This window comes from Nannobrachium achirus, assembly GCF_963921795.1.
Source record: "Nannobrachium achirus genome assembly, chromosome: 22".
Lineage (NCBI taxonomy): Eukaryota > Metazoa > Chordata > Actinopteri > Myctophiformes > Myctophidae > Nannobrachium > Nannobrachium achirus.
In genome coordinates, this window is record NC_137829.1 from 25,326,657 (window position 1) to 25,340,095 (window position 13,439).

Consider the following 13,439-nt stretch of genomic DNA (forward strand, 5'->3'; position numbering starts at 1 on the left):
ACATTAGTTAATTAAAACTTGGTGGAAAAAGAGCCTCTAACATTTTAAGGATGAGACAAACAAAACCTATCAATGTTTTACACCAATGCAAACTACAATAGTCTAATGACTAGCCTTTCGAGTGCGAGACAGAACAAAGGACGGCAGAATGGGGTTGGTCCTGATTCAAAGGATGCCTTCTTCTCACTCCACTATGTGCACTCAAGAGGCTTCCCATCACCTCCCTTCTTACATCATGTCCAGCTGCACAGGAAAAGAAGAAAAGGCAGAAACTAAGAGGTTATATCAAATGTCTCAATGGCCAGACACACAATCAGGTTTCTCACAAGAGCATTTCCTGTGAATGGCCTTAACGTATTCCCACAGTGAATTCTGTGCTCAATAATGAAGTAATACTGAAATTTCCCGTGAAAGAGGAGTGAGTCAGGGTCAGCACATACCAAGTCATCCACATCTCCATCATCCTCCACTATAGGGGCTGCTACCTCCGTCTTCTGCTCTTCTGTAACCAGGAACTGAGGGAAAAATGTACCATATTCATGTCAGCTGCTGCTGCAGTGAGGACGTAGACCGTATGTGCTACAAGGCACGAAGTGGATAGGTAACAGGTAATTCATGTCAGCCATTTTGGTGGATGGGTCGGGGTGGGGGTGGGGTATATACCGGTAGATAAAGTATGAGGAGCTTCTTCAAGTTACCTGAGCAGCATCCTCTTTGGACATAGTGCTTTCCTCGACCTCGTCCTTGCTGATGAGAGTTATGGCATCTGTCAAACAGGTCAAATTAAAGTTCAGGACACAGAGTGAGCAAATATGTAATGAGTGCCAACAATTTATTTTCGGCCCAGAAAAGGAAAACAGCTGATTTAGTTCTAAAGTAGCAGCAAGCTACCAATGCACAAAACTACGAAGAAATTGACTTACAGGTATATTATTGTTCCCTGTCCCAAAAACTAATTTATATTTGTTAACATCTAAAAAGAAAGTATGTTTTTGGGTGTCCTGACCCAACAAACAGGTCTGACCCCAAAAAACTAGTAATATTATAGTCCAGGTTAGTGTGATGGCATTCTTTACCCTGCAAATGAGAAATCTCACTCACTGATCCAAGAACTATCTATAATTACAATATCACTCCCCAAAATGACTGAAGATGGAAAAGGGAGGTGTTTACTGTGTGTGAAGTATGTGAAATATGCTATTTATTCGAAAAGCACCGGAACTGGATGCGGGAGTTTATTGAAAAGCAGGTGTTATTTCTCAAATAAGTAACCTACCCCTATTACTCCCATGGAAATATGAACCCCATAATAGTCACAAATATTCCCATTTTCCACACAGTGGACTTTCTATCAGTGAATCGTGTTACATCACCTTATCAATAAAACTAATCTCATCCGGGCAGGACTTACGCCCACTATCAACTACAGTACACTTATTAAAACAGACATATACTCTGATACAACCCAGAGCACAATTGCAAACATGCACTATGTCTTATCTCCCTAACTCTGGCACAAAACACACTGCGGAGACGTTTCAAGTCATAATAATTCTTGGGTGTGTGAGGATTTTGATTAGAGGAAATCCTATCGTCTCCAATGACCAGGGCCTTATCGTACCTTGAACAAGCAGATCCCAGAAGTCCTGCAGGCCCCTGTCTGGAATGCTCCTCTTCAGGGACTGTAGGTAGCTATTGTACAGAGCAGCATTCCCCAGCTGGATTTATAAAAACATACAACATTCAGTGACAGTGACCCATTTACCATTCTGCTCACTCAACATTCTAAACAGGCCATACTAACTCTCTCTCACACACACACACACACACGCACGCACGCACGCACGCACGCACGCACGCACGCACGCACGCACGCACGCACGCCTCACTCTTAGTGTCTCACTCTCGAGACACTAAACAGACTCTGTAATCTTCTCAAGTTGACTCATACTATGCGCTCTGAATATCAACATTACATTCGCCATGCTTCTCCAAACAGACAAGACAGTTTATTTATTTACCTTGATAGACTGCTCTCTAAAGGTCTGGATACAGTTGATGCATTTCATGAAGTAGTGTGTGTTCTTGTTGCTAAGCAACTGCTCTATCCTTTGAGTTAGCTGCTGACAGACTGGGAAGGACACATGGGTCATCATCACAGATGAAAGTAAAGAGAAAATAAAAACAGTATTGATGGGGCTGAACAATTGAACATGGCATTTCAAGGCAAACAAAGTGTTAAGCAAGCTACCACACACACACACACACACACACACACACACACACACACACACACACACACACACACACACACACACACACACACACACACAGACACAGAATAAAAACATATGATCTAACCTTCTCCAAATGGAAGTGTCTTCTGCTTAACTAAAGAACAGAAGTCTTTGACTGGATCCACACTACCCACCTAGTGTAGAATTGAGTAATTGGGAGATTCAAGTCATAAAAGATGAAAGCATTCTCTTTTAGAACATGTATATAATGTTTGATGATTTATGTTTTTTAAATGTTATCTTAGAGCGGTCCTCTTTAATCTGTCAGAAACATAATTCATAGTTATGTTATGCAGTTATGCTTTCCAATACATTTTAAACTATCTAGTATAGTGTACCGGTATATCTATTTAGGACTATTGATATATATGACAGTGTGCCTCTCACCGAAGTGGCAGCGCCTTCACTGATGTCAGCCAAATTGAATTCCCCCTCTTCCTCATCCAGCTTTGCCTTCTTGGAGTCAGGCTCTTCAGAGCTATAGAGCAAAGAGTCAGTGGGACAGTGGGCTGTATAAACTACAGAAATCCTTCACTACATACTGTACATATACAACATTCTTGTTCATTGTGTAAACCAAATACGCTTGTACTGTAAACATAAACAGTCACATTCTTTTTTTTTCTTTTCTCTATTTTTTACGTTTGGGTAACAGTGGCTGATGGATTCATGAACATTTACAGAGCTCTGCAAGGTAAATACATATGACAACATATATTGTAGGTTAATAATTAATAGGCATACATATTTAAGAGGTTATTTCAATCGGTGACCGCTCACATGCATGCGTATGGGCGAGTGTTTGCAAGTGACGTAGTGCCCCGCTAGTAAAAAAAAAAAAAAAAAAAATCCTCATATCATCCCTCTCTGTAAAACAAATAGATTTACAATAAATACACAAAAACTATCCAAAAAAGCAACTCAATACAATCATTGGATTTTAAGCTTTTGTTGCTTTTGGCCACAAAACGCACATATTTCTTACACGACCCGCCGATGGCCTCCCACCCACTTCCTGTTTGGCTTCAGGCCACACGTACCCTTTGCCAAAGATCTGAGCGCTGGTCTTCAACTGCTTCTTCTTCTCTACCTCCTTCAGAGGGAACAGCTTTTTCATCTCCTCCAGTGGAGCCTTGCAGCTTTCACTGAGGGCCTTGGGCGGCTCCAGAAGGGCCTTCAGCCACGGCTCTAAGGAGGGCAGAGGAGTGCCAGGGCTAATTGCCCGATGGTGCAGACACTGAGGGACGGAGGCGGAAGGTTTGGAGTAAGTATGGGTCGATATGAAAATTTCATATCATGATTATTGTGACCAAAGAAATCGTGATTTACAATATTATTGCGTCAATCAAAATATCCCCAACATCCATTATCCTGGGGCGGAACATTAGCCAAAAAATTGCCGATAGATCGGCTATTTTTTTGGCAAAGAGATTTGGTATAGAGACTGCATCAAATACGTTATTTGCAGGTCCGTTTTACCAATTATAGAGCATTTAAGTGGTACCGGATATGCAGCTTTATCACGATAAACGATAATATCGCTTATCTTCCCATCCCTAGTCACGGTCAAGGGAAAAGTACCAGAGTAAGATTCATAACTGGTTTAATGAATGGTTGATCCAAGTCTTTCTGGGATTATTCAAGAAGAAAGAAATCTTGTGGGTGTCAAACAATTTACATTTACAATTTAGGTATTTCGCTAAATGATTATCCGGGGCGACTTACAAAAGTGCAATGTCACAATAAGCAGCATGAATGATAGTCAACCAACAAAAAGCGAAGTGGTCGAGTAATTAGACTTACAAGAAACAAAAGAAAAGCGTGTCATTTTCTAATGAGTGACAAGGTTTCAGTGTCACAAATGTGTAAAAATTACATGCATATCCTTTCACATTTTACTGGCAAACAGCAGATAATGTAAAAGATCTAAACTAAAGAATCATATACATTTTTACAATTTCCGGGTGGACCGACACCGTCTTCACCACATTACCAGTACTCTGCAAATTCCCAAACAAAGCTCTACAGTGCTGCATCCTCTTCACACAGTTACCCATACCAACTACTGTATGTTGCAGTACCTGGAAGAGCCTCTGGTAGGCAGGGTTGGGAATGTGGTGGACCTTGAACAAATCCACATTGTTTCCTTTCTGGTCGTCTTCTACCAGCATCATGCGGTCAATCAGAGTGTCCACTGCAGCCAGCTGAGTCTCTGGCAGCATCACAAAGCACACAAATGTCAATGTTTCTGTCCCTCAACAAAGATGTACAACTTTGAAGCACAGCTTGCAGGTATCATATACTGTATAAGTAATGCTCCGTTTTCATAGAGCAAAACTTCTGGAAGTTTTCTAAAAAATTACGGCAATTTTGAAATTCACGCCATGTGAAAACGGCCACCTATTTTGTGTGCCGGAAGTTTTGGTGTCCGAAACGTGACGGCAAAATACCTAGTAATTTTTGCTTAAAGTACCGTGACAATACAGATTTCCCTCCAGTGAAAACGCATGCCGTGAATTTGCCGTTTTTTTGACAACCAGGTGCATAAAAGGAGCCAGTTAACAGTTTAAAACATTGTATCTGGGATTGAAAACGACCTGAATGTAAAGGAATATATAGAAATAAAGTAGGTCTACAACTTCACCTTGTATAGGGGATTAATTATTTAGGCTAGAATCGCATTGACAAACACAGCAGAAGTCTATTTCTTTCTTTCTCTGGTCATCCATCGTTTATGGTGCCGCGTGAAGAAAAAAAAACAGCTAATAATCTACAAGCCCACAAGTGCAACACGTTGCATCATGCAGCGATCCTTTCTGAACCTTATGTGTTGTTGCATGAAGAATATGTCTTGTAACTTGTTAAATCCATTTGAAGGGTTCAGGAACCGTTCAGGCCGGGTGAGAGAGAAAGAGAGAGAGAAGCGAAGACTCAAAGCACCCGTTACGGCTGCTCAACCATAGACTGTAGTGCTCAACAAGCAGCTAGACTGTGTGGCGTGTTGCCATGCCTGCTACTTATAAGCGACTATGGGCTTGATTTCCGCAAAGTTGCTTATATATAATTTGATAGTTTCTGGTTGCGTTTTATTTGTTGTAAGCTTCTAGATCATTTTTCAAGTAGCTGATGCGGCGATGCGTATAGTTTTAAAGTGCTCTTGTGGCCTAGATAATATCACTTTTATTATATTATTATATATCACTTATTTTCGTACACCTGGTTGCTTATTTCTCTCGCAAAGTCTGGCAACACAGACTTTCATACCGTGACAATGGTTTAGTGAAAACAATGTATTTTATGGCTATGCCAGCATTTTTGCTCATGTGAAAACACCCAAAAAACTAAACTCCCGGCAAGTTGAAAATTATTATGCTAATTATTTTGCAGGAAAAATTCCGGAACTGTAGTGAAAACATGCCTTAAGTTAGTGTTTATTTTAAGAAAGAGCAGTATTAATACCTGAGGGTTGGAACTTCTTGTTCTTTTCCAAAGAGGAAAATGTGAACTGCCTGAGGTCTTCCATGTAGGGCAGCTGAACGTACAAGAGACACTGTGAAACAAAATAACTGGAGTTAGCCTACTGCCACTGGCATTTCTCTATTTGCATTTATTTGTTGAAAGACATTGCATTTTGTAGCCGATGACCTCACCTCGTACTTCTCCTTGACGCAAGGGAAGGCTGCTCCTACTTGAGGGTTAGCGCGCTTGTCATAGGCGTAACGGACAATAGCCACCATCTTGAGTTCCTCCAGTGCCCGGATAAGAGCCGACAGAGCCACTGCTGCATGCTGCTCAACACAGAGAATATGTTTTATGTTGTTGATCCATGTTGAACTGCTGTTAATTCTGTATTTTGAAGTGAACAAATCCAGAATTCCTTTGTTCAGACCTCGTCGTCGTTGGGGGCAAACACTTTGACGACCTGGTTTCCCATGAACTGATGTCGCTGGACCTGCATAGACAGATCTAAAGTGTCAGCAGAGGAATTATATGCACATTGGCAACAATAACTCACAATAACTCACATTTAATGTAGAGAGACTACAAAAACTAAGCTATGCCCTACAGAGGGAGAAAACCCTTTCAAACCAAATCCTATCGTTCTGATGCAAGTTAATGAATAATACTGGATAATGTATTTCTACCCTATGAAATGTTGAAAAACAATAATGTCAAACGAATTATGTTGTATGCTCGAATGACGCATTTGACAATCGTTTCAGCAGGACAGATGCCCTAGTATTGACTGCTCTGATCCCGTCTCGGGACTGCCCATAAGTCCTACATTTCATTAGTTTTACATCTCATTAGTCCTAATTTGGTTAGGGCTAGGTTTTAGGGTTAGGTTTAGGCATAGGTTTACTGAGGTTAGGGTTTGGGTTATGTTTAGGTATATTTTACTGAGGTTAGGTTTAGGCATAGTATTTTCACCAGGTTAACATTCACCAGATTCGGACTAATGGGATGTAGGAACAACGAAATGTCGGACCAATGCCATGGCACCCCAGTCTCACAGGATGTGTATCCAATAGCCCCAAGGACGACTCTGCGTTTATTACTTGCGCAAGCAGAGGGCGCAAGTACTGTAATCGGCTGGGTATGTATGTAGGTAACTTGGATTTTTGAAGACCATAGCCCTGAAACGGCTGGGATTCTGGGAATGTATACAGTATATGTATGTATGTACTGTATGTATGTATGTAGATGTCCCCCTACAGCCAATGAGGGACCAGCATTACAGGTGATGATGTCAGCACAGCAGAGTTTGGTATAGCGCTCTTGGTAATGTCTTCATTAACGGCGAAGACATTAGGGACATGAGGCCAGCAGAGCACACCTTGTTAGTCCCCCCCAGGAATCTGCAGAAAAAAAGTCTTGATTCCGCGGAGAACAAGCCTGATTCTGCGGAATTCTGCAGAGAACAATTCTTGATTCCGCAGACATTACCTAAAATGACCAGTTATCAAGCTAAAAATTATATAGTTCTAATAATCAAGTAAACCCCTTCATGAAATAGCTACAATTAATTGTAATTAGTGTAATAATCATTTTTGAAAATAAAAATCTAATATTAAATCTATTCTTTTTTTAATTGTCATTGTTTTTAATAATTACTTTCTGTTGCAAAGACTATATTGTCATCCAAACCATACCACATTTTAGAGGATAGCCTACCTACCTACTACCTAGTATGGGTGTAATATTTATTTATTCTCTTCTGCATCAGCATTGTTATTGCCAGGACCATAGAGACATAGAGAGGAACTATAGTTCAGGACACAGTTTCTGTCAGGAATGTGGGACCATTCAGCATCAGTGCTAGCAGGAGGGAAGCCAAGCTATTCCCCCAGGCTCTGTATGAGGTGGCCACTGGCCAGACCATGTACAAATCGTTTTATAATAGTAGTAATAACTACTACCGCCGCTCTGTGCCACTTGCGACTGTTATTCCGCAGATGTCAGAAAAGTCTGCGAATGGCAGAGAAATCCGCGGGTGGTCGCGAATTCTGCGTTAAATTCTGTGATCGCGAAATCGCGGATTCCTGGCGGGACTACCTTGTGGCGTGCTCTGCTTGCAGAGTGCAGTTCTAGTTTATATTTGCTATTACCGTAATTGCTGGACTATTAGCCGCACCTGAATATAAGCCGCACCAGCTAAATTTAGAACAAAAACAAATGTGTACATATACAGGCCGCACTTGACTATAAGCCACAGGTGTCCTTCCTGCTTCCTGCTAGAGCGCCCCTGGTGGCTGTTAGCTGTTTAAGCCGTGACATCATTTTGTATATGGGCAGTGCTGTGTCCCTCGCTATTTCAACAGATCCGAGACAAAAATAACGACTTAAGTATAATTCTACCACAGAAGAGAAATGAGCTTATAGTAAAAAGATTCACGGGCGCTGGCACCAGAAGTTCTCCTCCGCCTACAAAATGATGTCAGACTTAAGAGCCCTGTTCAAAACATGGGAAAAAAAAGTTGCGGCTTATAGTCCGGCAATTACGGCATTATTGTTGTTGACCGAATTGAAAAGATATTACAGAACTTGTAAGAACGGATACTAGCAGTATGCGAGATTATATACGGATGGACGGACAGACATAAAAAAGGAAGTAATAATACCATGTTCTGTTTGGCAAAGCCCAGGACAGCAAAACATTTCCCTTCATGCTTGTATTTCATCTGGTCCTGGTCTACTTTGGAGAAGGGAACAATGTCACTCCCATAGCGGAATCCTGAATACAGGAAGAAAACAAAAAGAGAAAATGCCACTAGATTATTTCTGGGTTGCTTAGAACAGTGGTTCTCAACGTTTTCAGTCCATGACCCCCAAATTAATCTATTGTGAAAATAGCAGATCTAAATGCTCACAACGCCTCGCGTTGAGAGATGTTGTGAGCATGTAGATTGACCATTTTCACAATTTCTGCCTCTAAAATTTTACAATTTGGCCAATGTTTAATTTCTCATTTTAGAGGTTAAATTAAATTAAATTGTCACTTTAGAAATGTGCAGATACCCTCTATACACATAAACTTTGTTGGTTTGTTTACTGTTGAGAGAGAAAACAATGTTGCACATTAAGTTAATCATCTGGGGACTCCCCAAAAGACCCACAGGTTGAGAACCACTGGCTTAGAAGGGGAAAAAAAAGGGAAATACAAGACCGGTTTTTAATCAAATAAAACCAATTCATAGCAAGCTGTTTTGGTTTGAACATAATTTGAAACTGGGACGTATGTGTTTGCAAATGCTTGCGTGTGTGTCTGTTTGTGTGTGGGTGTCTGTAATTAAGCAAGCACAGTCTCACCAGAAATGGTGTCGTCGCTCGCGACCTCGGTCTCATTGTCGTCGTCCAGACAGTATACGGTTTCTCTCTTAATATCATCTTTGCTGTGGGACTGAGCCTCCACTGTAGTCCACCCCTTCCTGGGCCTCTCACTTGTCACCTTCGGGAGACACATTGGCTCTTTATAAGATGGCCTTGGTTCTTGGTAGAGCATTGTTTTGCTATTACTATTACAGGGGTTGACACTAAGGTCTCAAAGGCACTTGCCCATCGAGCAAGTACAGGTCATGTTCTACTTGCCCAAAGGTCATGCCCTCTTGCCCGAAAAGTAAATCGAATCGTCCATTTAAAAAAATTAATTACCGTTCAATTTAACACTCATACCTAAATTTGTATCCAAATACCTACATAGCTATGATTGAATAAGACTATGGGTTCACATCCATTTTATATTTTTAAGTATAGCAACAGTGAAAACAACACATTATAGGTAAACAGTGCTCTTATTTGACATTCCACAGACCAGAACATAGAGCATTCTGTCCATGTTCAGATGTTTAGACAGATATCTCGTGTTATGTTTATAGACGTTTCCATCCCCGCTCAAACAAGCACTTACCCTTACCCTAACCTTGCCCACCTGCTGGGGGCAGGTGGGCAAGCCTTAGTGTCGATGCCTGCTATTACTTTAACCACTTCGAATGGATCATGTTAGAAGAGAATTATTTTGACATTAATATTACTTAACCACTTTCTGATGTGTTCAGATCTACAAACTTACACAAGCTGGTAGATCAGCTTTTTTCCACTATTCATTATGATGAAGAACAGTATGTATGTATGTATGTATGTATGTATGTATGTGTGTGTGTATATATATATATATATATATATATAGGTGGTTAAGCCTGAGAGCTACTAATATGCCAAATCTTATGCACGTAATAATTATAATATGATAAAAAATAAACGAAAGACCATGTTGGAATCTATTTCAAATCAAGTAGGTACAGTGTGTGCAGTAACACTGCACAGTGCACATAATAATACCATGTAATACAAGTTCAGATACACAGTAATTATTCCATATATACTATACTACTTACTGCTTTGTATCCCACAATGCGGATGGACAGAGAGCTGCCGATGGTGAGCATACAGGGCCAGGCCATAGGTCTCTTCTCAACACACTTGAACATGGCCAGCTGCTCAATGGCACCTCTGCAACAAGAGTTAGTCACATGGATAATATCAGTAAAGTTAAGATAATACCATACAGCAGTGGTTTTCAACCCTTTTCATATCATCAATGAGCCCAAGACCACCATTTGATGAGATTTATCCTCTCCGACCCCAAATTACCAACTCTCTGTCATTTAGCTGAGGACCTGGACCACATGATGGTACCCCCCTCAAGGACCACTGGTTCACTGCCATACATTAACACTCAATACTGTCCTTTCACGATAATAACTCTCAGTTCTATTTGATATATGTCTCGGCATGTGTGACTTGAGATGGGAGATGATGCGTGCCGGAAAAAAGAAGATACAATAGCTGGATTAACAGCTGTGACTGGCTCCCAACCTGAGGGTGTAAACTTCATCCAAGCCGTCTATGTCATCCAGACCCAGCATGATCCTCTTGATCAACTCCACGCCGAGCTGCTGTTCCACCGACAAAGCTTTGCCTCTGCCTGCATGACTGGATACTCTACTGTCCCCATTGGCTTCTTTACCATCATTATCTTCCAACGGGAAAGGTAAACTGAAAAGGCAAATATTGTTATGGGTGGTCAAGGAGCCAAATCTGGCCAAAGTAGGTACACTGGTTGACTGACACCAGCTGATTTGAGGATTTAAAAGATTTGCATCAAGAGTGTAATCTGGTGATGTAGAACATTTTCATTTTTAACCCCAGATTTTTGTAGCATTTACAAAAGAAAAGTGTTTACTCGTGTGCAACAGTTCTGAATATATAGTCCACACAATATTGAATAAATCTGGGTCAACATGTACATAATACTTCTGTTATGTAAATAACAACTATAATTGTCTTCATGAATCAACCATGGTGGGTTGGGGTACAGTTGACTATGTTGACTAAAATATTTTTTGTTTCAAGATAACAGTGTCTGAGTCTGAGTCTTACAAGAACTGCAGGTTGATGTCCTCTTTTGCCAGATTTTCAACGATAATCTCCAGCTGGTCCTGGTTGGCCACTGTGCCGAGGTCTGTCAGGATGGCAATGTTGAGCCGGTCAAACTTTTTCACTCTGAAAGGAAAAGAAATGCATGCAATGACTTCACTAAATTTGACAAAGTGGTGCCCAATCTGCCCATGCAAGTTCTTGATCAATGATTTTAGAATTGATTATGTGGGAGCAGCGGTGGCCTTACTCTTTTTCTCTCCGAAGAAGATCCATGCAAACAACAAGAGCATCGAGCCCTGGTGAACAACATTTAAGGGTACACATTCTAAATTTGACAAGTGTGCAATAAAAGTCTGTTGAAAGTGTTTATAAAGTGGTTCCTGTGTAAATAAGCCGTAAAGCTTACTAGGATTTCCTTGTAGTTGACCTTGTACCAGTGATTTGTACTGTCATGAAACTCTACTTTTTTCTATTGCAAACTGCTAAAAAACTTCAATCAATCAATCAGTCAATCAAAGAAACTAGAGTTGCAATAGTAACCATTGGCAGCCAATGCATCCAAACAGTTAAAACATTAAACATCTGATTAAACAACGTCAAACTCACCAACATTGTGGCTGGAATTATCCTTTTTCTATCTGCAAAGTGTTTGTTTCATAAAAAACCACCGTAGACTACTTTTAATTGAATGTTATCCATGTGAGCTACTTTCAGAAAAGACATTCTGTGCAGGTGATTATTTTGGTAGCACTTTTCTGTTTGGATGTATGGGCTGTCAATGGTTGGTGTTGCAACTCTAGATTCAACATATAAAAAATAATCTAGAGTCAATTTGCAGCTAATTCAATCAATGCCCTAGAAATGGTTATGTGTGAACGTCCATTAGCTCAGTCTCCTGAAAGATAGTGACTTGAGAAAGGATACAATCAGCTTGTTGACTTCCAGGCTGGATCTGATTCTGAATTTCCTCCAAAAGCCCAAAATCAGGTATGGACAGATTGCGATGTACAGTGATGTTTTGGTACTGGTCCTTTTGTGCTAGTTGGTTCTGGGTCTTGTCGGTGCCAAAAAGAACCAAAGCCAATTCATCTTTTGACTCGGCAAAAACCTGGGGAGGGGGCAAAGTCATTTTTCAATGTAGATTACGCTGGGTAGAATAAACATAAAACAAATGTAGTACTTTTATTTCTTTCATAACAAGAAGATGCAGCATGTAGTAGGCTACCTGACGCTGAACGAATTTCTGAATGACTCTTTTGGCTTGATCAAAAGGACCGTCTCCGCCTTGGTCATACATGGAATACCCCACATCCATGCACAGCACACAGGCTGCCTGCAAGCGGGGGGAAATAATATGAGAGACAGGAGAGAATATATAATTTCGATGGCTTTAACAAGAATTAGATATCAATTATTAAAAGGTGCTCACTCATACATGTAATAAAATAGACTCTCTGGTAAATCAAACTCATAGAGGTACATCAGTGGTTTTAAACCAGTGGTCCTTGGGTGGGTTCCAGGTGGTCCCCAGCTAAATGATGGAGAGTTGGCAACCAAATGGACCCTTACAGTAGATGTTTAACTCTTGAGAGTGTAAAATGAAACCAAACGGACCCGTAAATTCTTGTTTAACATCTGCATTACTTAGTTTACCTAAGTCTACACAATTAGAGAATGTACAAAAAATGTTATTTTGATCAACGTTTGCCTGTTATCTCTCCTATGTGGACAAAAGCCTATCCAACAACAATAAACAAATATGTGTGGTTTTGGGTCTGAGAGGCTGTGTCTTATCAAATGGTGGTCCGTGGCTCAAATGCTGAATAAATAATGGATATGAAAAAGGTTGAAAACCACTGGGGATTGATGGTTAGATTTAAACAGTTTTTATTATAGTCGCTCGTGGGGGCGTGACAGCCTGTCCAGTCCAGTCCACTGTCAGCTCATCATCAACATGTCCCTACTTGCCCGCGAAGCTGAACGTAATGTATGCAACGATAACACAACCATCTGGATGTTACGTAAAACAGCTCTTAACTTCTTAAACCAAATTAATAACTCAACGCTATATTGTGTTACAGCGTAGCGTGATTAAAAATACCTTGGCTGCTGGTGGCATGGTTTCGGTCTTTATTTGTTGTAGCTGCTCTTTCTTTCTTCAATCCTTTCCCTCTTCCTCGATACCGTGTCACTCTGTTATGA

At 40.6% G+C, this 13,439-nt stretch overlaps 1 protein-coding gene across 1 annotated transcript; it reads right to left on the reverse strand.

Moving 5' to 3' along the window:
• Window positions 1–38: 38 nt before the first annotated feature.
• LOC308307360 (X-ray repair cross-complementing protein 5-like) lies at window positions 39–13,423 on the reverse strand. The gene is made up of 21 exons (XM_080752593.1): window positions 13,339–13,423; window positions 12,463–12,570; window positions 12,162–12,345; window positions 11,485–11,533; window positions 11,238–11,360; window positions 10,674–10,853; window positions 10,193–10,307; window positions 9,108–9,246; window positions 8,420–8,532; window positions 6,187–6,249; window positions 5,948–6,085; window positions 5,757–5,847; window positions 4,379–4,509; window positions 3,338–3,534; window positions 2,685–2,775; window positions 2,362–2,431; window positions 2,022–2,131; window positions 1,622–1,718; window positions 699–766; window positions 441–515; window positions 39–243 (listed from the first exon to the last, which is right to left on the reverse strand). The coding sequence occupies exons 1-21, from the start codon at window positions 13,354–13,356 to the stop codon at window positions 229–231; spliced, it is 2,175 nt and encodes a 724-aa protein (XP_080608719.1). The 5' UTR covers window positions 13,357–13,423; the 3' UTR covers window positions 39–228.
• Between the last annotated feature and the right edge of the window lie 16 nt (window positions 13,424–13,439).

What these genes read in the sequence shown, in the direction of transcription:
- LOC308307360 (XM_080752593.1), bottom strand. An exon ending in GCTCAGATCTTTGGCAAAGG is followed by an intron (nt 2,776 to 3,337) that starts GTACGTGTGGCC and finishes TTTGCTCTATAG; the next exon opens with CTCTGAAGAGCCTGACTCCA. An exon ending in TTAGAGAGCAGTCTATCAAG is followed by an intron (nt 1,719 to 2,021) that starts GTAAATAAATAA and finishes TTATAAATCCAG; the next exon opens with CTGGGGAATGCTGCTCTGTA.